This window comes from Protomyctophum bolini (genome assembly GCF_963924005.1).
Source record: "Protomyctophum bolini genome assembly, chromosome: 17".
Taxonomy (NCBI): domain Eukaryota; kingdom Metazoa; phylum Chordata; class Actinopteri; order Myctophiformes; family Myctophidae; genus Protomyctophum; species Protomyctophum bolini.
In genome coordinates this window covers 14,562,468-14,589,983 of record NC_137878.1, presented here as the reverse complement: position 1 = coordinate 14,589,983, position 27,516 = coordinate 14,562,468, and the positions used below count along the sequence as shown (strand labels likewise).

The following is a 27,516-nucleotide window of genomic DNA, read 5'->3' as shown; positions in this document are numbered from 1 at the left end:
GACGACGTGCAACGTGTTGTGAGCATGTCGATCTGCTACTTTCTGCAAAAGCTTTCCCCACAATACGGATGAGAGAGGGGGCTAGTCTCTGTTAGATTAATAAAATACAATACGGATGCTGTGGTTGAAGGGGTTAACACGAGGAGAGAGAGGGGGCTAGTCTCTGTTAGATTAATAAAATACAATACGGATGCTGTGGTTGAAGTGGTTAACACGAGGAGAGAGAGGGGGCTAGTCTCTGTTAGATTAATAAAATACAATACGGATGCTGTGGTTGAAGTGGTTAACACGAGGAGAGAGAGGGGGGCTAGTCTCTGTTAGATTAATAAAATACAATACGGATGCTGTGGTTGAAGGGGTTAACACGAGGAGAGAGAGGGGGCTAGTCTCTGTTAGATTAATAAAATACAATACGGATGCTGTGGTTGAAGGGGTTAACACGAGGAGAGAGAGGGGGGCTAGTCTCTGTTAGATTAATAAAATACAATACGGATGCTGTGGTTGAAGGGGTTAACACGAGGAGAGAGAGGGGGCTAGTCTCTGTTAGATTAATAAAATACAATACGGATGCTGTGGTTGAAGGGGTTAACACGAGGAGAGAGAGGGGGCTAGTCTCTGTTAGATTAATAAAATACAATACGGATGCTGTGGTTGAAGTGGTTAACACGAGGAGAGAGAGGGGGCTAGTCTCTGTTAGATTAATAAAATACAATACGGATGCTGTGGTTGAAGGGGTTAACACGAGGAGAGAGAGGGGGCTAGTCTCTGTTAGATTAATAAAATACAATACGGATGCTGGGGTTGAAGTGGTTAACACGAGGAGAGAGAGGGGGGCTAGTCTCTGTTAGATTAATAAAATACAATACGGATGCTGTGGTTGAAGGGGTTAACACGAGGAGAGAGAGGGGGCTAGTCTCTGTTAGATTAATAAAATACAATACGGATGCTGGGGTTGAAGTGGTTAACACGAGGAGAGAGAGGGGGCTAGTCTCTGTTAGATTAATAAAATACAATACGGATGCTGGGGTTGAAGTGGTTAACACGAGGAGAGAGAGGGGGCTAGTCTCTGTTAGATTAATAAAATACAATACGGATGCTGGGGTTGAAGTGGTTAACACGAGGAGAGAGAGGGGGCTAGTCTCTGTTAGATTAATAAAATACAATACGGATGCTGTGGTTGAAGGGGTTAACACGAGGAGAGAGAGAGGGGGCTAGTCTCTGTTAGATTATAAAATACAATACGGATGCTGTGGTTGAAGGGGTTAACACGAGGAGAGAGAGGGGGGCTAGTCTCTGTTAGATTAATAAAATACAATACGGATGCTGGGGTTGAAGTGGTTAACACGAGGAGAGAGAGGGGGCTAGTCTCTGTTAGATTAATAAAATACAATACGGATGCTGTGGTTGAAGGGGTTAACACGAGGAGAGAGAGAGGGGGCTAGTCTCTGTTAGATTAATAAAATACAATACGGATGCTGTGGTTGAAGGGGTTAACACGAGGAGAGAGAGGGGGGCTAGTCTCTGTTAGATTAATAAAATACAATACGGATGCTGTGGTTGAAGGGGTTAACACGAGGAGAGAGAGGGGGGCTAGTCTCTGTTAGATTAATAAAATACAATACGGATGCTGTGGTTGAAGGGGTTAACACGAGGAGAGAGAGAGGGGGCTAGTCTCTGTTAGATTAATAAAATACAATACGGATGCTGTGGTTGAAGGGGTTAACACGAGGAGAGAGAGGGGGCTAGTCTCTGTTAGATTAATAAAATACAATACGGATGCTGTGGTTGAAGGGGTTAACACGAGGAGAGAGAGGGGGCTAGTCTCTGTTAGATTAATAAAATACAATACGGATGCTGTGGTTGAAGGGGTTAACACGAGGAGAGAGAGGGGGGCTAGTCTCTGTTAGATTAATAAAATACAATACGGATGCTGTGGTTGAAGGGGTTAACACGAGGAGAGAGAGGGGGGCTAGTCTCTGTTAGATTAATAAAATACAATACGGATGCTGGGGTTGAAGGGGTTAACACGAGGAGAGAGAGGGGGCTAGTCTCTGTTAGATTAATAAAATACAATACGGATGCTGGGGTTGAAGGGGTTAACACGAGGAGAGAGAGGGGGCTAGTCTCTGTTAGATTAATAAAATACAATACGGATGCTGGGGTTGAAGTGGTTAACACGAGGAGAGAGAGGGGGGCTAGTCTCTGTTAGATTAATAAAATACAATACGGATGCTGGGGTTGAAGTGGTTAACACGAGGAGAGAGAGGGGGCTAGTCTCTGTTAGATTAATAAAATACAATACGGATGCTGGGTTGAAGTGGTTAACACGAGGAGAGAGAGGGGGCTAGTCTCTGTTAGATTAATAAAATACAATACGGATGCTGGGGTTGAAGTGGTTAACACGAGGAGAGAGAGGGGGGCTAGTCTCTGTTAGATTAATAAAATACAATACGGATGCTGGGGTTGAAGTGGTTAACACGAGGAGAGAGAGGGGGGTAGTCTCTGTTAGATTAATAAAATACAATACGGATGCTGGGGTTGAAGTGGTTAACACGAGGAGAGAGAGGGGGCTAGTCTCTGTTAGATTAATAAAATACAATACGGATGCTGGGTTGAAGTGGTTAACACGAGGAGAGAGAGGGGGCTAGTCTCTGTTAGATTAATAAAATACAATACGGATGCTGGGGTTGAAGTGGTTAACACGAGGAGAGAGAGGGGGCTAGTCTCTGTTAGATTAATAAAATACAATACGGATGCTGGGGTTGAAGTGGTTAACACGAGGAGAGAGAGGGGGCTAGTCTCTGTTAGATTAATAAAATACAATACGGATGCTGGGGTTGAAGGGGTTAACACGAGGAGAGAGAGGGGGCTAGTCTCTGTTAGATTAATAAAATACAATACGGATGCTGGGGTTGAAGTGGTTAACACGAGGAGAGAGAGGGGGGCTAGTCTCTGTTAGATTAATAAAATACAATACGGATGCTGGGGTTGAAGTGGTTAACACGAGGAGAGAGAGGGGGCTAGTCTCTGTTAGATTAATAAAATACAATACGGATGCTGGGGTTGAAGTGGTTAACACGAGGAGAGAGAGGGGGCTAGTCTCTGTTAGATTAATAAATACAATACGGATGCTGGGGTTGAAGTGGTTAACACGAGGAGAGAGAGGGGGGTAGTCTCTGTTAGATTAATAAAATACAATACGGATGCTGGGGTTGAAGTGGTTAACACGAGGAGAGAGAGGGGGCTAGTCTCTGTTAGATTAATAAAATACAATACGGATGCTGGGGTTGAAGTGGTTAACACGAGGAGAGAGAGGGGGGTAGTCTCTGTTAGATTAATAAAATACAATACGGATGCTGGGGTTGAAGTGGTTAACACGAGGAGAGAGAGGGGGGCTAGTCTCTGTTAGATTAATAAAATACAATACGGATGCTGGGGTTGAAGTGGTTAACACGAGGAGAGAGAGGGGGGTAGTCTCTGTTAGATTAATAAAATACAATACGGATGCTGGGGTTGAAGTGGTTAACACGAGGAGAGAGAGGGGGGCTAGTCTCTGTTAGATTAATAAAATACAATACGGATGCTGGGGTTGAAGTGGTTAACACGAGGAGAGAGAGGGGGGCTAGTCTCTGTTAGATTAATAAAATACAATACGGATGCTGTGGTTGAAGTGGTTAACACGAGGAGAGAGAGGGGGCTAGTCTCTGTTAGATTAATAAAATACAATACGGATGCTGTGGTTGAAGTGGTTAACACGAGGAGAGAGAGGGGGGCTAGTCTCTGTTAGATTAATAAAATACAATACGGATGATGGGGTTGAAGTGGTTAACACGAGGAGAGAGAGGGGGCTAGTCTCTGTTAGATTAATAAAATACAATACGGATGATGGGGTTGAAGTGGTTAACACGAGGAGAGAGAGGGGGCTAGTCTCTGTTAGATTAATAAAATACAATACGGATGATGGGGTTGAAGTGGTTAACACGAGGAGAGAGAGGGGGCTAGTCTCTGTTAGATTAATAAAATACAATACGGATGCTGGGGTTGAAGTGGTTAACACGAGGAGAGAGAGAGGGGGCTAGTCTCTGTTAGATTAATAAAATACAATACGGATGCTGGGGTTGAAGTGGTTAACACGAGGAGAGAGAGGGGGCTAGTCTCTGTTAGATTAATAAAATACAATACGGATGCTGGGGTTGAAGTGGTTAACACGAGGAGAGAGAGGGGGCTAGTCTCTGTTAGATTAATAAAATACAATACGGATGCTGGGGTTGAAGTGGTTAACACGAGGAGAGAGAGGGGGGCTAGTCTCTGTTAGATTAATAAAATACAATACGGATGCTGTGGTTGAAGTGGTTAACACGAGGAGAGAGAGGGGGGCTAGTCTCTGTTAGATTAATAAAATACAATACGGATGCTGGGGTTGAAGTGGTTAACACGAGGAGAGAGAGGGGGGCTAGTCTCTGTTAGATTAATAAAATACAATACGGATGCTGTGGTTGAAGTGGTTAACACGAGGAGAGAGAGGGGGGCTAGTCTCTGTTAGATTAATAAAATACAATACGGATGCTGGGGTTGAAGTGGTTAACACGAGGAGAGAGAGGGGGGCTAGTCTCTGTTAGATTAATAAAATACAATACGGATGCTGGGGTTGAAGTGGTTAACACGAGGAGAGAGAGGGGGGCTAGTCTCTGTTAGATTAATAAAATACAATACGGATGCTGTGGTTGAAGTGGTTAACACGAGGAGAGAGAGGGGGGCTAGTCTCTGTTAGATTAATAAAATACAATACGGATGCTGGGGTTGAAGTGGTTAACACGAGGAGAGAGAGGGGGGCTAGTCTCTGTTAGATTAATAAAATACAATACGGATGCTGGGGTTGAAGTGGTTAACACGAGGAGAGAGAGGGGGGCTAGTCTCTGTTAGATTAATAAAATACAATACGGATGCTGTGGTTGAAGTGGTTAACACGAGGAGAGAGAGGGGGGCTAGTCTCTGTTAGATTAATAAAATACAATACGGATGCTGTGGTTGAAGTGGTTAACACGAGGAGAGAGAGGGGGGCTAGTCTCTGTTAGATTAATAAAATACAATACGGATGCTGTGGTTGAAGTGGTTAACACGAGGAGAGAGAGGGGGCTAGTCTCTGTTAGATTAATAAAATACAATACGGATGCTGGGGTTGAAGTGGTTAACAGGAGGAGAGAGAGGGGGCTAGTCTCTGTTAGATTAATAAAATACAATACGGATGCTGGGGTTGAAGTGGTTAACACGAGGAGAGAGAGGGGGGCTAGTCTCTGTTAGATTAATAAAATACAATACGGATGCTGTGGTTGAAGTGGTTAACACGAGGAGAGAGAGGGGGGCTAGTCTCTGTTAGATTAATAAAATACAATACGGATGCTGTGGTTGAAGTGGTTAACACGAGGAGAGAGAGGGGGCTAGTCTCTGTTAGATTAATAAAATACAATACGGATGCTGGGGTTGAAGTGGTTAACACGAGGAGAGAGAGGGGGCTAGTCTCTGTTAGATTAATAAAATACAATACGGATGCTGTGGTTGAAGTGGTTAACACGAGGAGAGAGAGGGGGCTAGTCTCTGTTAGATTAATAAAATACAATACGGATGCTGGGGTTGAAGTGGTTAACACGAGGAGAGAGAGGGGGGCTAGTCTCTGTTAGATTAATAAAATACAATACGGATGCTGTGGTTGAAGTGGTTAACACGAGGAGAGAGAGGGGGCTAGTCTCTGTTAGATTAATAAAATACAATACGGATGCTGTGGTTGAAGTGGTTAACACGAGGAGAGAGAGGGGGGCTAGTCTCTGTTAGATTAATAAAATACAATACGGATGCTGTGGTTGAAGTGGTTAACACGAGGAGAGAGAGGGGGCTAGTCTCTGTTAGATTATAAAATGAGGATGAAGTGGTTAACACGAGGAGAGAGAGGGGGCTAGTCTCTGTTAGATTAATAAAATGAGGATGAAGTGGTTAACACGAGGAGAGAGAGGGGGCTAGTCTCTGTTAGATTAATAAAATACAATACGGATGCTGTGGTTGAAGTGGTTAACACGAGGAGAGAGAGGGGGCTAGTCTCTGTTAGATTAATAAAATACAATACGGATGCTGTGGTTGAAGTGGTTAACACGAGGAGAGAGAGGGGGCTAGTCTCTGTTAGATTAATAAAATACAATACGGATGCTGTGGTTGAAGTGGTTAACACGAGGAGAGAGAGGGGGGCTAGTCTCTGTTAGATTAATAAAATACAATACGGATGCTGTGGTTGAAGTGGTTAACACGAGGAGAGAGAGGGGGCTAGTCTCTGTTAGATTATAAAATGAGGATGAAGTGGTTAACACGAGGAGAGAGAGGGGGCTAGTCTCTGTTAGATTAATAAAATGAGGATGAAGTGGTTAACACGAGGAGAGAGAGGGGGCTAGTCTCTGTTAGATTAATAAAATACAATACGGATGCTGTGGTTGAAGTGGTTAACACGAGGAGAGAGAGGGGGCTAGTCTCTGTTAGATTAATAAAATACAATACGGATGCTGTGGTTGAAGTGGTTAACACGAGGAGAGAGAGGGGGCTAGTCTCTGTTAGATTAATAAAATACAATACGGATGCTGTGGTTGAAGTGGTTAACACGAGGAGAGAGAGGGGGCTAGTCTCTGTTAGATTAATAAAATACAATACGGATGCTGTGGTTGAAGTGGTTAACACGAGGAGAGAGAGGGGGCTAGTCTCTGTTAGATTAATAAAATACAATACGGATGCTGTGGTTGAAGTGGTTAACACGAGGAGAGAGAGGGGGCTAGTCTCTGTTAGATTAATAAAATACAATACGGATGCTGGGGTTGAAGTGGTTAACACGAGGAGAGAGAGGGGGGCTAGTCTCTGTTAGATTAATAAAATACAATACGGATGCTGTGGTTGAAGTGGTTAACACGAGGAGAGAGAGGGGGGCTAGTCTCTGTTAGATTAATAAAATACAATACGGATGCTGTGGTTGAAGTGGTTAACACGAGGAGAGAGAGGGGGCTAGTCTCTGTTAGATTATAAAATGAGGATGAAGTGGTTAACACGAGGAGAGAGAGGGGGCTAGTCTCTGTTAGATTAATAAAATGAGGATGAAGTGGTTAACACGAGGAGAGAGAGGGGGCTAGTCTCTGTTAGATTAATAAAATACAATACGGATGCTGTGGTTGAAGTGGTTAACACGAGGAGAGAGAGGGGGCTAGTCTCTGTTAGATTAATAAAATACAATACGGATGCTGTGGTTGAAGTGGTTAACACGAGGAGAGAGAGGGGGCTAGTCTCTGTTAGATTAATAAAATACAATACGGATGCTGTGGTTGAAGTGGTTAACACGAGGAGAGAGAGGGGGCTAGTCTCTGTTAGATTAATAAAATACAATACGGATGCTGGGGTTGAAGTGGTTAACACGAGGAGAGAGAGGGGGCTAGTCTCTGTTAGATTATAAAATGAGGATGAAGTGGTTAACACGAGGAGAGAGAGGGGGCTAGTCTCTGTTAGATTATAAAATGAGGATGAAGTGGTTAACACGAGGAGAGAGAGGGGGCTAGTCTCTGTTAGATTAATAAAATGAGGAGGGGAAAAATAGAGCGAGAGTTAGCAGATCATGACTGAGATGGGAAGAGAGAGATAGAAGCTGAGAGAGAGAGAGAGAGAGAGAGAGGGGGATAACGGAAGCAGAGAGCTGGAAGAAGATAGAGTTGAGAGAGAAAAGAGAAACAATAAATAACCAGATAGGTTGGGGGAAGGGGGTAAACAAAGAGAGAGAGAGAGAGAGAGAGAGAGAGAGAGAGAGAGAGAGAGAGAGACACCCTGTAATGGTGGGAGCGCTGACCTCTCTCTCCCTCCCCATCCATCCATCCATCCATCCACCCACAGTGGTGGAAAGTAACTAAGTATATTCTTTACTCTTTTTGCAATTACAGTTATTTGACATATTTACTTTCCAGATTTAGATTATGAATACAGAAACATCCAGTGAGCACACTACTATATACGGCAGCATGTCGGGTGAAAACCTCAGCATTCTAAAAGTTGCTGCTACTTTTGAGGCTTTTGCGTGGCGCTGTATGATCCAGTAGGTGTTAATTTATGAAAAAAACACAAAGTTTGAATATGGAGATAAGAGGTTTCTGCCCCACGTGTGTGTGTGTGTGTGTCTTACTATGTGCACGTGTGCTGCAGAGGAGTGTGCTCAGTGGTAGCCAAGCCGCGATTACCGGCTTGTTTGCACTAAAAGAGTGGAAGATGGATGTGCCCCCTTCACGGAGGGACAGGAAAGGGTTTGATATCGTTGCTGTTGTGCAAAAACCTTATTGTATTTCCATATTTCAACTCTTATTTTCCTCTTTAATTAATGGCAGATGCCCTACTGACTAAAGTGGCACTGTGACGTGGTGTGAGCTTGCAGATCTGCTATTTTTCTTGCTATTTTTTGTTTAAAGTGGTAAAGTTTTTTCCCCCTTTCTTTGGGGGGGGAGGGGGGAAATGTAACAGTGTTGGACATACAGGGTTTCCACCCGACAAGGACGAGGGAGGCCTCCCTCCCTCGATCCTCCTCCTGCTCCCTCGGACCTCCCATGTGTTTACCCACCCTGTGTTTACGTTGAAGGTAGAGAGAGAGGGGAGTGCCTGTGTGTGTGTGTGTGTGTGTGTGTGTGTGTGTGTGTGTGTGTGTGTGTGTGTGTGTGTGTGTGTGTGTGTGTGTGTGTGTGTGTGTGTGTGTGTGTGTGTGTGTGTGTGTGTGTGTGTGTGTGTGTGTGTGTGTGTGTGTGTGTGTGTGTGTGTGTGTGTGTGTGTGTGTGTGTGTGTGTGTGTGTGTGTGTGTGTGTGTGTGTGTGTGTGTGTGTGTTTTTTTTATGTAACACTGTGTTTTGTGTGTCGGGGGGGAAAAGGAATGTGATATAGGAACAAACAGCTGCCCTGTGGCACTTAAACATCCTCTGAGGCCAATTCATTTTCCTTGTCAGACATGGCCCTCCCTGTGTACAGTAAGAAGAAGGCCATTGGTGTAATGTCAATGCTGCTGCAGCAGGTGTGGCTGGCTATCTGATGGTGTCTCGTTCTGAAAGCCTGTATGGCTATTGTGTCAATGCTGGGGGCCACACTAGCCTACCTACTGCCACTACATTACTGATAGCTACAGTTGTAATGCCTATATACCTGACATTCAAATAAGGGACACCTGGACCCTTATTTCCCAGCATGTCATTGGTTAATTCCCCAAAATAACAAACCTATTTAAATCGGTTCAATAAGGGACACGACTTTTAGTTTCCAAAATAAGGGATGATTCTGTATTTAAAGGGACTGTTGGCAACCCCCCCGGGCTAGCACTGCTAGTCAGTATCAGTACAACTGCTAACATTACCGCTAGAACTGCACTGCTACCATTACCACTAGAACTGCACTGTTAGTGCTGTTGCTATAACTGCTACCATTACGGCTAGTGTTGTCACTATTAGTACACCTGTTGCTACCATTACTGCTAGCACTGAGTACAACTGCTATTACCGCTAGCACCACTAGTACAACTGCTACCATTACTGCTAGCACTGTTAGTACCGATGCCGGACCGGCAGTTGCAAAGAGGGGGAGGACCTCCCTGTAGCTCTAGCCAAATATACATCTTGATTTGTGGGTGCTTGACATGAAAAACTACGTTTGAGAACCGCTATAATAGAGCACAGGAGTAAAGAATGTTCTATGGTTCTGTCATTAATTTATAGCATTCAGTTGATTTATGTTTATGGATGATGTATTAAATATATAATGAGGCATTTTCCTGCCCCCCGGCAGCAGCATAGACAGTGGCTGTCTGCAGGTATATTTGTAACATATACAGTAGAAGAATATGTGTGCAACACTGTACTTACGTATTACACCATTATGTTATTACATAAGAAGGGAATGGAATTCTATCCATTATTGTTCACTCAAGTGCAAAAGTAAAGTATCTCTTCTGCTAAGGATTCAAAATACAATCACAGTCATTAATCACTTTGGCTTTCTACTCCTATAACGCCGTTAAGGTATTATCTTTAATGCTGAACTTTATTAGATAACTTTATAGGGACATTTATTTTACTAAGCTCCTTGCCTATACAGTATATACAGGAGAGGGCACCAAAACTAAAACACCAGCTGTATCATCACATTACTGTTTGCCATTGTTGCACAAGAATGGTGTAGAATTACAGGGGAATGTAAAGAGAGATAGAATAGCATAGGAACTATCGCATGGAAGATGTAATCTGGGAGAGAAGTGACTGAAATACATAAAATAGACCACCTGTTATATCTACAGTATGTACACATTCATGGAATCTCTTGTCCGTTTGTGTGTCTGTCCGACTGACCTGACTATCATTCAGGCACCGTCCGTCGCTCACACTGGCATCAGACTTGGCGAGTGGCATTCACCAATATAAGTGGCAGCTTGTACAATAGAACTAATTTTGCGTATGCTTATGCTCATCTATGTCATTAACACGTTTTGGAACTTTTATTTGGATAGTGCAGTGACGGGAAACGGGAAGAGAGACGGAGAGTGACACGCAGCTCAGGAATCTAACCCGGGGCTTGCTGTTGGACTGCATTAGAGTCTTACCACTAGACCAGTGCTTCTCAAAGTGGGGTCCAGGGACCTTGAGGGGGTTCCAAATGGACCCTTACATGTATGTAACTCTGAGAGTGTACACAATGGACCATTTCTACACTCTGAGTTATGGGGGTCATTGGAATTAAAATAGTTGGAGAACCACTGCACTAGGCCATTAACTCCCCAAACATTATCCGTCAGCTATTATTTGATTCCTACATTTTGTTTTTAATTAGGGGTCAAGCCCAAAGGTCTTCTGTGAAAATCCGCCATTCTAGCAGTTTTGGCAGTTCTGTGCTGTCGTTCTTCACGAAATTCGGCAATATATGGTAGAGGGCCGTGTGAATCCCTCGGAACTGAAGATCACACTCATTCAGTCAAAAAACCTCAGATCTCCCGATGAGTAAATTGTTATGATTTGCTCGATCCACTTTTCGGCCTTTTTTGGCCAGGTCAAATAAATGGCATTTCCATATTGCGAATGGAGCCTGACTCTGGTTACACACAGAGCTGGGCAACCAGGGCTTTGTGTGTCTGTGTGTACCACATTTGTAATGATTTGATTGGCTGATCTGAAATGTGATGATGTATGAGGATAAGAGTGCCCATCACTTCACACGAGTATGATTTTTGTGTGTGTGTGTGTGTGTGTGTGTGTGTGTGTGTGTGTGTGTGTGTGTGTGTGTGTGTGTGTGTGTGTGTGTGTGTGTGTGTGTGTGTGTGTGTGTGTGTGTGTGTGTGTGTGTGTGTGTGTGTGTGTGTGTGTGTGTGTGTGTGTGTGTGTGTGTGTGTGTGTGTGCGTGCGTGCGAGTGTATTATTGGTTGTAAATCTTTGTTTCCTTCCATATATTGTGGTCTAATTGGCCAGTCATGAGAATAGTAACAGAGGAAACGAGGGGGTGTGTGCTGCTATAGGGCCGTTGCACTCATTGCACTCACCAGAGAGAGAGAGAGAGAGAGAGAGAGACAGAGAGAGAGAGAGAGAGAGAGGTTAAAATCCTCAGGCTGAACAGCTGGACACAGCAGCTTATAGCCTGGACAGAACACCACATCTGGGAGGATGACGACAGTAGCTACGTACATTTATTTGAGTACTGTACTTACTACTTACGCATATTTTTTGAGTGTTTCTGATGACTTTCACTCCGCCAAATTTTAAATATAAAATTCAGAAAATATCTGTCCCCGAACATTTCTGAAAATATACTTTGTAATTTGTACTTTTGAATGCTTGAGTATGTACTTGAGTATATACTTTGTCCTCCACTGAATGTTTATTAGAGTGGGTGGTGGTGGGAAGCTAGAGGACTATAGGCTCTAGGGAGACAATATGGGCTTTATTTACATAGTATACAGTAGAGGCCAACCCCTGGGGTCAGTGTACTGCAAACAACATCTCAGGCTGATGTGTTGCTATTGATGTTTGCCCGGCATCCCAGCTACTTAGTTCGTAGCACTGTAATTGTTTTCCTTGCACTCTACTGACCATTTACTTTAATGACCATTTAACTGACCAGGGTTCATGCCATATTTTACTGTGATCTTGCACTTCATATTAGAGTGTGGTACCGTACGTCTATGAGAGTGTGGAATATTGAGAGTGTGGTGAATGTTAAATTGTAAATAGTTGGCCAGGCAGCCTCTGCCCGGCCGTTCCGTCTGGCAGCTGTGAGCCAGGCTGATCCAGGATAAACCTGCTCAAAAGGCCTGGCTCCAATAACAACCATTTTGGGCAAAACGTTGAAACGGATCCAAGAACATGGCTCCTGCTGCCACTGATGTAAACAGCCCCCAGGCAGCCGGAGCGGAGCGCTCACTCTTCACTCTTCACTCGCCTTCATTTCCCCCCTCTCTCTATCCCTCTCTCTCTCTCTCTCTCTCTCTCTCTCTCTCTCTCTCCCCCCTCTCTCTCTCGGAGAGCAGATGGATGACCGCTTTTATCTCTCCCATTTGTGCTCCTCTCTTTCACTTTCTCTCTTTATTTCTCTGTCTCTCTCTCTGCCTCTCTCTCTCTCTCTCGTCACTGTTATTCATTTAGATAAGATTATCGTCCGTCTGGATTTCCGTTTGTCTGTCTGTCTGTTGCTTTCTGTATTTCTGTCTGTGTCTGTCTGTTCCACTCTTTCACTTTATCATTCTCTCTCTCTCTCTCTCTCTCTCTCTCTGTCTGTGTGACATCTTCCTCCTCTCAACAGTCCACATTAAAGTCTTGTCTTAGTTTTATTTTGTTTTACGTACCGTTCTTTAACAACAGGATGTTATATTTCCAGGCCCTCCTTGCCCTCTGATCCCAGTGTAACGCACGCACGCATGCATGCATGCATGCACGCACGCACACACAGAGCTCATAATTCACTTTTTTTAAACTGGTTGTATTGAGACAGCCAGCAGGAAAGCTGCGAGGGAGGCAGGATTAATATAGCTAGAATTAGTCATAGTAGTAGTACAGTAGTTGCTGCAATGTTAACCATTTGAGACCCATACAAAAATTGCAGAAATAGTATGTTCTACAGTCTACAGTACACAATGCATCGCCATGCGATGTGTTGTAGATGTGCTATTTTGGAGGAAAATATATATTTTTTGCATTTGGAAACATTTCGCCTATAATGTCTTGCCCAAAATGGGGATGCCTAGGGCTGTCACGATTTTTAAATGTAATTAAAAGAATTGCGATTTAATTGTCGCTGACCATTGGAACATTATGAATAAAAATTACATTTCGGTTTGGCTTTTAGGCTTCGTAAACAAAAGGTGCACAGGACAGATGACAATTTACTTAAGATAATTTAATGACTTCATTCTTTATATGAATGAATAATGGAAATAGCTCAAAATGTGTCACAATGTGACGTGATTTGAGTTTAGTTCTGCTATTTCCACTATTTTTGAAAATGTTCGTAAATATATAAATGATTAACATTTGTCATTTGGAAGCGATTATGACGATTATGCAATACATAATTGTGATTATCTCAGATAATTGCGATTATGTAATAATTGTGACAGGCCTATCTATGTATTAATGCACCATCATATCCAATGGGGCTTATCTGAGTCACTATTGACATCTGGTTAGCATGGATAAGCGTGCGATCGTTGAGTTATGATGTACAGCTCAGAGTTAATGTTGTGATCCTTAATCCGGGAGCGTAGATGAAAAGAGTAATTCCTGGAAAAGAGTCAAATGAGGTGAATATTGAATGCATTCGTTGCCACGCAAGTGGCAATCATGTCAGACGACAGGCGGGGAATACATGCCCACTTGTTTGCCCACAGTGTGATTAAAACAAAAGAAAAACAAACAAACAAAAAAAGAATGTGATGGAACCGATTCCAGTTCCTCAATGTTGGACCTCTGAGACCTCAACACCAACCCTACCGAGGATTTGGCTGAGCGGACAGACAGATTGACAACTGGATGGAGGCTGGAAGGATTAGTCCATAAATAACAACATGGCTGTCTGGGATGTCCAAGCTCCTCTGTCTGTCTGCCTACCTGCCTGCCTGCCTGCCTGCCTGTCTGCCTGCCTGCCTGCCTGCCTGCCTGCCTGCCTGCCTGCCTGCCTGCCTGCCTGCCTGCCTGCCTGCCTGCCTGCCTGCCTTCCTGCCTGCCTGCCTGCCTGCCTGCCTGCCTGCCTGCCTGCCTGCCTGCTTGCCTGCCTGCCTGCCTGCCTGTCTGTCTGTCTCTCTGTGTGCCTTGCTCAAAGGGCACCACTGGCGCCCCTATTTTCAGACATGTCATTAAAGGCGAAGAACAGTAAGATGTTGCCTAACATTTCTCAGAAATGTGCCGATCTACAAGCTCACTGTGTGATCTACAAGCTCACTGTGTGATCTACAAGCTCACTGTGTGATCTACAAGCTCACTGTGCGATCTACAAGCTCACTGTGCGATCTACAAGCTCACTGTGTGATCTACAAGCTCACTGTGTGAGCAGCCTGTAGAATGACTGTTTACAGTGAAGATGTTTATAATGTCCCTGAGGGACGTATTGGATTGTTTACAGTGGAGGGAAAAGTAATCACATTTAAGTAAAAGTATCAATACTGCAATGTAGAAAAGTACGGAATCCAAGATGTAGATCAGCTTGTAGATCCATTTTCAAATGGCCAAAAAGTGTATACGACTGAAGTGGTTAATGTATGTTTTTTAATAATAATAAAAATCTACAAAGTAACTAATATGTTTTCAAATAAATGTAGTGGAGTAAAAGTAAAATCATTGGATCCGAGATGTAGTGGAGTAGAAGTAAAAGTATTGTAAATACTCAAGTAAAGTACGAATACTTAAATTGTACTTTGTACTGGTTGGTAAATGGTGCATTTATATAGCGCTTTTATCCAAATGGCTTTACATAGATTGTGCATTACATTCACCCATATTCACACACATTCATACACCTTTACATAGATTGTGCATTACATTCACCCATTCACACACATTCATACACCGATGGCAGAGGAAACCATGCAAGGCACCAACCTGCACATCGGGAGCAATTAGGGGTTCAGAGTCTTGCTCAAGGACACTAAAGGTCCCTGCACAGTGCACACTGCACACTGCTGCGTTTTGGGGATTTTTAGCAGCGTTCTTCCGCCAGTTTTCCGAAAGAACTTGTCCAGTCTGCAAGGACCTTAACTCTGGGGAAGCCCGGGATCGAACTAGTAACCTTGTGGGTTCCCATCTGGCTGCTCAACTGAGCCACTGCCGCCCCTATACTTAAGTACAGTACTTAAGTAAATGTACTTAGCTACTTGCCACCACTGAACGAGATTACTGGCAGCTGTCAAATAGCCCCTGGGTGCAGGCCTGGACATGATGACTGGCATTTCATCTGGTTGCACATTATTGTTGTTTGACCTCTGTCTGTGAGCTGTCATCATCTTGCATGTTCAGCTTTTCTCTTCAATACAATTAAATGAAATTGGTTGTAAATCACTGCTCTAAGACTATGTACTTGGAGCACTGTGGCCTGCCTGATGTAATGTCTCTGCTTCTGCACTGCCACCTGGTGGTCGACAAGCAGTACTGCACACAATAGCAAGCCTTCTCAAATACAGCCATGAACCATAGACTGTAAAAAATATGGACAAAGCGTTCCGCGGGTCTAACGTGAACGTAAAATGAAGCCTGTCAGTCCTTGCAATCTTTCTAGATCCGTTTTGGCCCAGTTCAGGCCAGCTGGCCCATTGGCTGGCCCAGACAACGAGGCGGGACTTCCCCCTTCTTCTTCGTTGGTTTTTATTTTGACTCGACATTCTTGGGTCGTGAACTCATTTATTACGGGTCAAAAAGTATATAGATATTTAGTTTTTTAGAATTATTGTTGTTTTCAAAAGAATTACAGTAGAAAATCTATTAAAACAAAACTACTTTTAATTATTTTTTCGCCGTATACAGTATGTCCGGACCCGCCACTAGAGGATGCTAACGGACCTTATAAGCCACGTCCATATAAATACGGACCCCAACGTATACTCTGTGTAAATAATGGTGCCCCACAGCATCTTTTAACATTGGTCCGGTTGCTATGGCAAAGCCACACCGCTCCAGCTATGGGACGGAAAATATAATCACTGTTTTTGTCAGTCTCTTGAATAGTTTTCATTTAGTTTTAGTCACATTTTAGTCACCTGAACTGTTTTAGTGTTTAGGCTAGTTTTAGTCGACTAAATATAAGATTTTTGTCGACTAAATCTACAGTTGATTTAGTCGACTAAAATGCATTTGTGGGCCTTGATGACTGATTTTACACTTGCTGAAAATAGCCGATCTACAAGCTCACAACGTGTCGCAGCACGACACGTTGTGAGCTTGTAGATCTGCTATTTTCAGCATGCAACCAAGTGTAAAATGACGTAGGCCTATACTGGATCTCTTGTCCACTATAGCCCCTTCCATTTTATTCTATAGTTTTTATTTATTGATGAAATTGTCAGTATATTTAGTCTTAGTTTTAGTCATCATTTTATTTTCATTTTAGTTTTCGTCAGTGAAAAAAAGGTAGTCGACGAACATTTTTCATCTTAGTTTTAGTCGACAAAATCAACACTCGTACGGCGTCGCTCCCGCCATGTAAACGCTTCTGACGAAAGGTAAACAGTGTGTGCTTGTGCCAATGATACTAAAGTGTGTGTAGTGAGTGTGTGTGTGGGGGCGGGCAAACTCCGACTCTTAAAGTGAACGCTTATGGTGGCATTGGGAACTTCATAAATGCTAACATGCTAGCCAGCAATAAAATAATTAAGATTAAGACACAGTGAAAATAGAAGATCTACAAGCACACAACACGTCACTCACAATGCAACATGTTTTGAGCTTGTATATGCCACACGACACCAGCAACGATGAAATCTAATATAGGGCCAGCCATCCAGCCACACACATAGCTACGTAAGGGAGTGGTTGCACCACTCAAAAATGAAATCTTCAGACAAAGAACCATTATGGCAAAACATAAGCTTTGCGGCTGGCTGTTTAAATCCTCTCCCCAACAGAACCGGGCTGGGGAAGTTTGTTAAGCGAAACACTTTGACCCCCACAACCCACCCCCCTAAACACTTAAACCCTAGCTTCTGGTCCACAGTGTTGGAAGGGGAACTCCTTCTAACGCTATGGACCAGAGCTACTTCAGCCTCCGTATTCAGCTTTTGTCTGTCTGTCAGGCCAGTCCTATAGTCTCTCTAGTGAGTGACCATGATGTGCCAGATGGAGAGTAATCTGCACATAATTACTCACCCACACAACATAAACCAAGTGACAGTGTGCTCATCACAACAGATTCTGTAATCTTTACATGCTGTGAAGATGATGATGGTGTTCATCATCTCTACATCTGTACACGCTGTTAAAGATGTTCACTTCACTTCTCCTGGGAAGGTAGCGCTACTGAACACATAGCCTATCTACAAGCTCTCAATGCGTCGGGATACCTGGCTATTTTCAGGTTTTGTTAAGATTTGAGCATTTTAAGTTGTAATATGTTCAGAATCTTTCATAATAGACTGACTCAGATATTTCATATAATAGCAAAGTTTAAGCCTCAATCAGATTCATTTTTCACCTGGTTGGAGAACAGCAGGAACTACTAAAACATCATCATTTTACATAGGAATCAGTGCTAGTGTGGGTTAACTTGGGGGCTCCTTTTCATACTGTTTCACAAATTGCACAAACATTTTCATAATCCAATTCAATTCAAAGGGTTTTATTGGCTTGACAAACCAAAGCAAATCTCCAATATATCAATGTCCATGTACCAAGATCATTCAATGTGCAGGAATCTCTGTGGGTGATGTAATCTGTGGGAAGTATATGTCTCTGATGTTTTGGTACAGTGGACAGATGGTTAGGAAATGTAACTCAGTTTCCACTTCATTTTGTGTACAGTGGGGGTTTGGAACTCTCAGTCAAATTAAGACTGAGGATTTTACTATTTAGATTAATGCGGTCCCAGAGACTTAAACACGATATGAAATGGGGGGGGGGGGTCTGTGTGGACTGATGCGTATATCAAGACGGGGGTCCTTGAAATTCAAAAGGTTGAGAATCATTCTGTCTCTCATTCTGTGTGTGTGTGTGTGTGTGTGTGTGTGTGTGTGTGTGTGTGTGTGTGTGTGTGTGTGTGTGTGTGTGTGTGTGTGTGTGTGTGTGTGTGTGTGTGTGTGTGTGTGTGTGTGTGTGTGTGTGTGTGTGTGTGTGTGTGTGTGTGTGTGTGTGTGTGTGTGTGCGAACAGCTAAGAGATTGTTGTGTGTGGGAGGGGAGTGTACGGTATACACAAAGTGTGTGGGCATGTGAAAGTGCGTTGTGTCTCTCTGACTTTGTGTGTGTGTGTGTGTGTGTGTGTGGGAGGGGAGTGTGTGGACATTGGTGATATTTCTGTCTACTGTGTTTCTGAGAGCTTTCAGTAAAGAACAGCTCCGTCTGTCTGTCTGTCTCTTGTGCTCTCTCTCTCTCTCTCTCTCTCTCTCTTGACCTCTATTTCCGACATGATTACCAGTAATATTACTTCCATTTTAAACACAAAGCGCTAATCCTCTCTCTCTCTCCCCCCATGCAGGCGGTCAGGTGGTGTCTCAGGACGCTCCCCCCTCCCCTTCCCCTTCCCCATCCTCGTCCGACTCCGACTCCGACTCCGACTCGGCCTCCTGCACTCCCCTTCCGGGACCCCCGGGGGGAGGACCCCCTCCTCCTCCCCCTCTGCCCCCGGTGGCCAACGGCAGCGGCGCTGACGTCATGGTGAACTTTGACCCGGACCCCGCGGACGTGGCGCTGTCCAGCGTGCCGGGCCAGGAGGCCTTCGACCCGCGGCGCCACCGCTTCAGCGACGACGAGCTCAAGCCTCAGCCCATGATCAAGAAGGCCCGCAAGATGCTGGTGCCCGACAACGCCAAGGTAGAGTACTACATCTCCCACAATCCATTGTGTTTTTGTGGTACCAAAAGTGTACTACCACTCCCCCAGTCCATTGTTGTGGTACCAGAAGTGTACTACCACTCCCCCAGTCCATTGTTGTGGTACCAGAAGTGTACTACCACTCCCCCAGTCCATTGTTGTGGTATCATTCAGTTTTTGAATGATACAATCTAATCATGTGGATCTCGAGAGCCACTGGGTAGAAATCCTCCATTACATTAAGTAAATGTCCTGTCAAAATATATTTAAAGTGCTATATGTATTTTGAGGTGGGTCCCAGGGGGTCTCCAACACTATTTTGTATTTTGACCATTTTTGTTCTAGGCTACTAAATATTACAAACTTCCAGTGATAATTTCGGCTGGAGAAAGAGATCAGCCACCCAGTCCACTGCAGCGCAAAGAGAACCTGCGTTCACGTGCTCTTTACTGCGAGCAACGTGTACTTTATCGCCGGGCCCATCACGTTCACCCGCTTTCATGAATCACGTGCGCCTGCTGTACGTGAAAAGTGACCTTGACATTCAAGCCATCGGAAGATGAAAGCCAACGGTCGGAGAGCTGACTGTGCTTTGATAAATGTGAGTTTTGCAGTCCTTGCTGCTGCTCAGAGCGCTCAACTCATTACAATTGATCAGGCCATGTAGAGGCTGATTGTTGACTCAGCAACACTTCCTGCCACCTGACACACTGTGTACCAGAGTTACAACACTTGATTCAACTAATCCCTTTAACACATTGAGGGCGGCTGTGGCTCAGGAGGTAGAGCAGGTCGTCCAATGATCCCTGGGTCGGTGGTTCGAATCCCGGCTCCTCCTGTCCACATATCGAAGTGTCCTTGGGCAAGACACTGAACCCTACATTGCCTCCAATGAGTCGTTCGGTGTAAGCTTGCCACCATTGGTGTGTGAATGTGGGAAGTGAGGACGCTGGCGTCGACTGTTCACCGCTTCACCTCCCAATGTATGAATGAATGAACCATTGTAAACTAAGTGCTTTGAGCACTTGGAAAAGCGCTATAAAAATGCAATTCATTGTCTGCCAGGTATTAATTAATTATTCCGTCACCGCCAGTGTTTTTCTGTGTTTTTACCTTATTTTGTCGACCCACGGGATCCACAATGTGTCCAGGATATAAACAGGACGTCAATCATGATGCATATGAATTATTTTGTATTTCTTCTGAAATCACAAAACATTTTCTCTCCTCCTCTCTCTGTCCCTCTCTCCTTATCCACCTCCCCTCCCGCCAACACACACACACACGATATGATAACCCCCCCTCTGGCCTATCCGACCTCCTCCTGATCTTCTCCCGCCAATAGGACGACAAGTACTGGAGCCGACGCTACAAGAACAATGAGGCGGCCAAGAGATCGCGTGACGCCCGGCGCCTCAAGGAGAACCAGATCTCGGTGCGGGCTGCCTTCCTGGAGCGCGAGAACGCCGCGCTGCGGCAGGAAGTGGCCGACATGCGCAAGGAGCTGGGCCGCTGCCGCAACATTCTCAACAAGTACGAGAGCCGACATGGAGACTTGTGAGGAGAGAGAGGAGGAGAAGACCACCGACCAACAGACCACCCCCATCCGCTCGCCTTCTCCCAACCTACTTAGAGACTTAAGAGGCCCCTATACATGCTCCTATTCTAGCCATCCGCCGGCACCCACACGCCTCAGTGGGTGGAATACTACAACACGACGTCACTGAGCCGTGCTGCTAAGCGGTGAGGTGGTCACCTCAGCACACCTATAGCTGTTTTTAACTCTCCAGCCACCCACCACACCGGAAACCAGAGGGTCAGCCCTCAGAGGAGTAGGATGATGAGGAACTTTAGGTGGATACGTTGTAGAAAGGAAGGGTGGGTGGATGGCTAACATTAGAACATGTAGGGGCTTGGAGGAGAGGAGAGGGTGGTGCGGAAGAGGAGAGAGAGAGAACGACCCTCCCCTCTCCCGACTAGGGGTGCAACAGTTTGAACTAATCAAAGAAGAAAGTTAATAACATTATTGATTAATAATCTATCCTTATTTGTGGGCTATGCCATTATATAGACAAAAGGTCTATAAAAACAAAAGTCAAAAGATCTTAGGAAAATATAGAGAGGTTGCCTAATTCACTACTTTTGCCACGCCACAACGATGCGCGGCAAAGTATACAATAATTCTTAACCCAATTTCTTTATTATTATTCGATTCATTAAAAATGTTATCTATCGATTGATAGATGCAGCCCTACTCCCAACCTATGAAAGGAGTCAGACTTGTGTGGGAGGGGAGGTGGAGGGCGGTGACGGGTGTCAGGCAATCCAAAACAACGGCAGCACTTTAGTTGAAGTGGTTGAGGTGTGGTGTGTTGGGCGGACGGGTGGGGGAGGGCGCCAACACAGAGTAAGCTTTGGCGTGACAAGCCGAGTGCAAGCGCCTCTCCATTCACGGTTCACGTACTGTATGCGTGTGTGCGTGTGTGTGTGCGTGTGTTCTCAAAGTGTGCGTTGTTTTGTCTGTATGCATGTGTGTGTGTCCTCACAGGTGGTGTGGTGGCACAAAGTGAAAGTGCAGCAACACCAGCGTTATTTTGGGGGGATTCAATCACTTTTTGGGGGAATTTCGTTTGTTTGTTTGTTTGAGCCCCAGAATCCACTACGCCTGTGGTTGTTGCTGCCTTTACACTCTGCCTCTGACCTGGTTACATACTTATTTCGGCAGCTTACCTACGTCACCCCACTGGTGCTGAGGTGGCTTGCGCCCGGTGAGAGGGGGGGCTTGTGAAGGGTTTTGCGCAGGTAGTGTGCCCCCCCCCCCCCCCCCCCCCCCCCCGCCCTGACTCCCAAGACCCCCGCCTTACCTCCACCTAGGTTACCTCTGTGTGTTCAGCCGATTCAAACAGGGTGTTGAATTCACACTATGCCAGTGAAATCACGCTTTCTAAAAAGAAGCTTCAAAGTATGGGTGCAACGGTTAATCGAACTAATCGATGTAATCAATTATAAAAATAAATAAGTAGATGATCTACAACAAGTACAGCACTGTTTGACACATTAAATAACACAATTGGTTAAGCAATGTGTTGATATATTTTATGTATATATGTTTTTAAAATAACCTATCAAATTGATTATTCGATTAAGCGAAAAAGCAATTGAGATAATAATCGCTAAGAAAGTAATCGATAGTTGCAGCCCTACTTCAAAGAAAAGGAGACAAGCCAGAAGATGAGAGAGACAGACCTAGAGAGAGAGAGATGGAGAGATGTGTCATTGTTTTTCTACATAATAGGACAAATGAAATACAAAAGCATGTATATTTTTGAACTGAACAAGGCAGCGACGGAAGGAAGGCACGGTGATGGAAAGTGAGAGGACAAGCGATAGCCATGAACCAAAACTGTCAGAGATTCTTTTGATCGATTCTGACGTTATTTTGTCAGTCTTGGACTCTTCCCCAAATAGTGTTTGGAATTCTGTGTCCGACGTCCGTACGTCCAAACAGAACAGGCTGGAAGGTTGTACACTGGTAGTGCTGACCACGGTGCACGGCTGTATAATAAATGGAGAGAGCTCGTAACCACAATGCAGAAATGTGTTTTAATATGAAACCAACGGTTCAACCTTACAAAGAGGTCTTCTTCAGGGAATGTCTTTGTACATTTACGGAGAAGTGTGGCCATTATAAACACGGAATTCCAAACACTAGTTATGGAAGTCTCCGAGACAGAGATGACACAAATGTCAGAATGGATCGAATAAATCTTTAACAGTCTGTTCAACTAGAACAGAACAGCAAAGAGATTTTGACATAGGATAACTGTATATTTTTCTATTCGCAAACAAAGGTCTTGTCGGAGGAGAGAGTTCAGATTTTGGAGATGTTTTTTGTATATTTTATATATGGGGGAGGGGGTATTGTAGGTGGTGGACGTGTGTGTGTGTGTGTGTGTGTGTGTGTGTGTGTGTGTGTGTGACGTGTGTGTGTGTGCGTGTGTGAGTGAGTGTGTGTGTTGGGGGGGGGGGGGGGGGAGGTCGCTAGACAGTTAGGGTCTTAAGTATCTAATTGTTCCCAGCTGTACTGCATAAACAAGAAATGTTCTATTTTCGACTTTTCACAGAGGGCTTGTTTAGAAAGAGGGTGATGTACAATTTGAGGTGTAATACGGGGGGTTTGCTGTTAACACAACAGAGAATGTATCAAGGTTTGAATCCAGGTATTTCACAAGGGTGCGAGAACGGGCTACGTTAGCTAAGCATCAGCTGTTTTGCTGTCTTTTTTGGGGGGCGGGGGGACAAGCGGAAGGACAATGAAAAAATGCATAAAATTGTATAGTTTTTGAGCATTTCGTTTTTGTTGCTGTTGTCGTCGTCGTGGGCTTGTTCAAAAAGCACTTGAATTCTTCTCTCGTTGATTCCTTTTCTAACTTTTTCGAATAATCGAATGAAGCTTCTTTTTTCCCTTCAGATTTCTTTTGATAATGTGGCAATGGAGTTATAGGAGAGAAAGAGAGAGAGAGCGTGCCGGAGGAAAGAGAGAGAAAGAATGGTGCGGTGGAGTAATTAAGCATCCGAACAGCTGGATGCCTGCTGACAGATGTTTGAGAATACATGTGCACAGATTCTCTTTGGCAAGCCTTTGCCTTTTTAGATGAGTGAATGTGAACGAATGCCTGCTTCGTCACACCCACAGACACCCACACACACACACACACGCACGCACGCACACACACACACACACACACGCACGCACACACACACGCACGCACGCACGCACGCACGCACGCACGCACGCACACACACACGCACGCACGCACACACACGCACGCACGCACGCACGCACGCACGCACACACACACACACACACACGCGCGCACACACGCACACACACACATGCACACACACACACACACACACACACACCCGTGCAGACAAGTGCACGCATATGCCAGTTTATGATCACGCATCAGTGCACAAAGCTATCCCTCTGCCACATCGTTCTCTCTCTCTCTCTCTCTTTTCCAATCTCTCAAAGAGATTGCGAAAACCAATGTAACCACTTAAAGCCCTATGTACTTCACCGTCGGAGCAAAAAATAGCCAATCTCGTTGCAAACGACACAAGGTCTGCTATTTTTTGCTCCTTTTGAATTGGGACGCCAGGGTGGTGAAAAGTTGTGAAGGGTTCATTATTTCTTTGCCCAGGCTGAGCTAGCGGAGACGGAATCGTGCATGCTAGTTTGGTGGGACCTTTTAGCATGCGAAACACAACTTTTACACACATAAACATGCACACACACACACACACACACACACACACCATCGTAAGAATATTGATATAATTATTGTCGTCGTTGTTCTTATGGATTTCTATGGTGCTGAAATGAACCTCGCATTACACACAAAACACACAAACACCCAAAACACAAGTACTCTGTAAACTGCCTAATATACTCTTCTTCAGTTTGGTCTCTCCTTTGGTTCTGTTTGTTTTGGTTTCACTTGTAGTTTAATTTCTTTCTGTATTGTATTGATGAATCACATTATAGACTGACACGCAAAAAAAACCACCCACAACATGTCTATACCTCTCCTTCAAAACTTTACCCAAGTGAAAACAATAAAATGCACCCTTGTTTGCTACTGTAACATACCGTACATATGTACCTTTTGGAATATGGAAATATTCTCTCACTAGATATGTGTATATGATATATGCTTGAATTATGTGACTATAGCTGTAATATACATAATTTGAATATATCAATGTAGTATATATATTATATATATATTATAAAAAAATGAATTGGAGATGTTTGTTGGAGACTTCTTCCTCAGGTCTGAGATGTTAAGAGAAGAGGAAAAAAAAGGAAAAAAAAAGCTGAATCAAACACGGAAGTTATGTTTCGTTTTCTTTTTTTTTCTTTTTATTAATAGAATTTTGTTTTATGATATATTTGTAGCCTTTGCCCTGAGGTGTTTCCAAGTCAGTGTGTTCTAATGGCATGGTCATATTTTCTTTTCTCTTTTGTTTTTTAACAGAGTGGAAATATTAGCCAAATATATTACTCCATTATGGGACAGCAAAACATTTTCCTCCACACGTCAATTCAGAACAAACGCTTTGTTAATTTTCTTAGACGTAGAATTTCAATGTAATTTTTAATAAACAAAACAAGATGGAAAAAAATAAATTCTGCTACACAGATATGATTGCTAGAGTTATTATTGTTGTTGTTATTGTTGTTATTGTTGATATTCCTACTCTTCTATATTTTTTGGTTTCTCGCAAGGCAGGGAGGCGAGTACATTATAGTGTTCTCTTTTTCTGTTTGTTTTTAGCTCCACTCTCTTATTCACATCTTGAACTCAATATCCCACGAGCCTGTTCACTGTCGGCACCATCCGCCGAGGGCCCCCGGCCCCGGCCCCAGGCGCATCGTGGTGGGGGGGCTGTTGTCTTATCCTCCTGTTTCTGGACCCTAATGAAACCTGAAATACACAGACTATAAAAAATAATAACTTTCTATGTGGAGGGGGTACGTTGGGGGCACGTTCATTGAACCCTTGGATAAGACCCCCCCCAGCCACGTGCGTCTTTCTTTCAACTTTGTCGACGGATTGTGTGGAGGCCAGTTTTTTGATACCCTGGGGATTTTAGAGTTTCCTTTGCAAGAAGATGCAGAAACTTTTTACCAGTAATATTTTTCTATGTAACTGTGTAAAAGTGTTTTAAACGGACTTCATCGTTTGTTTTTGGGGGCGAGACGGGGGCGGGCACTGGCAGGCATTTGTTTGCCCGCCCCCACACGAGGCAGCAATTGCAGTGGATGGTTTGCTACTCTACGCAAACGTCATTGCGGGTTTAACGATGATAAGGACTATGACGCTGATGATTACAGTAATGAGGATGAGAATAATAATGATGATGATGTACACAGCCTTGTATTTCTCCCTCCAGTTTGTGGATTCCAAGCTAACTTTCTCCCTGTTGTGACTGACTGTTATGATGAACTACAAGTCCCACGTGAGCAACACCGCTCTACTGCACCTGTACTGTCTACTACCTATCCACACAGGGGCTGATGGGATATGTAGGCTGGCTTTTATTTCCCTCCTCCAAAAACACCAATAAAGGCTTATCCCTACTCACTGATTGAGGTGCTTTGATGTATTTCTTTTTTTAATCTAGTCTGCCCTAAAACAGGTATACAGTACAGGATTTGAACCAGGAAATGTTTACCATTAAGATAATAGAGCCTGCCTGCTTGCTCATGGCATAAATTGAACCTATAAATTGAATATATAGCTGTGTGTGTGTGTGTGTGTGTGTGTGTGTGTGTGTGTGTGTGTGCGCCTGTACAGCCTCAGGCCACTAGGTGGCGCTGCTTCTCTGTCCTGAAACGGTTTGGTCTTTTTCAGGTGATTTGGGATGGTTAGGCTGCAGGCATAGTTTCTCTCATCATAACCATGCCCGCCTATAGGCTAAACACCAATCTCTGAGTAAAACGTGTGATAGTAACAGTGGTTCTCAAATATAGTATACAAATGGAACATGGGTAGGCTACACCGCTACAGTATGGGAAAAGTATCAAATAATGTTAAAGTGGTAAAACTGGATTTCATACAGGTTTTTTTTGAGGGCCTCCTTTATTGATGATAAGAGCGCCCCTCACTTCACACGGGTGTGATTTTTCCATTATTAAGCGACTTTCGTATTACTTTCGTATATGCATATACCGGTATATACTATATATAAATTTGAGCTATTATTTCAGTATACAGATCAGTGAGATCACAGGTACTATATCACTTCCTCCATATATGGTGACTGGCTGACACTGAACAGAATTTTGTCAATGCCTTAATTAGCTCTTAACCTGGGCATTCCTGCAATCTGTAGGCCGGCAACCAATTTATGGATATTTCTGAGGCTTCCAATATGAACACATGCAGTTTTCATATGTAACCGCATCCTTAAGACATTGGTAGCCTACTTTAGCACATGTACATGCCACTTCTAAAATGGTCTACTGTCCTCATCAGCAAGAACAATATCTGGTGTATTACTGTAGCTGTAACATCTGAAATGGCATGCACTGATTTTCATACCAGTAGTGATGCTGCTGGCTCACTGTGGCAAGGCAAATACAATAAATTAAATTAATTTCTTGACATGAAAAGGTTTGTGATAACCGCTGGATTAGAGTGTATTGAATGTGTACCACATGTATGGTGATGTGTTAGTGCCAGCATGGACAACTCACACACAAACACCTACAGTAGGCTATACTGTACAGTAACAGTAAACACACTTTCTGTGCTTATACCCTTCAAAAAGTCACAAAATGTCTTTGATGTGGCTACAGCTCCCCTTGGTGGTGAATGGTAGACCTAACTACTGTTGCTGTAGGCCTGTGATTATTCTTTCCATAGAACACGGCCTTGCTTTCACTTGCTGAATCAATATTTTCAAAAGTAACTC

General features: G+C 44.0%; 1 protein-coding gene across 2 annotated transcripts in view; it reads left to right on the top strand.

Annotated features, from left to right (window-relative positions):
* Window positions 1-23,029, top strand: part of LOC308332224 (hepatic leukemia factor-like) — a 42,087-nt gene extending 19,058 nt beyond the window's left edge. For both annotated transcript variants that reach the window (XM_080787981.1, XM_080787980.1), the window contains 2 exons: window positions 18,695-19,029; window positions 20,375-23,029. In XM_080787981.1, the coding sequence (XP_080644107.1) occupies window positions 18,695-19,029; window positions 20,375-20,590 (551 nt within the window). In that variant the 3' untranslated portion in view covers window positions 20,591-23,029. The remainder of the gene's footprint in view (window positions 1-18,694; window positions 19,030-20,374) is intronic.
* The last annotated feature ends 4,487 nt before the right edge of the window (window positions 23,030-27,516 follow it).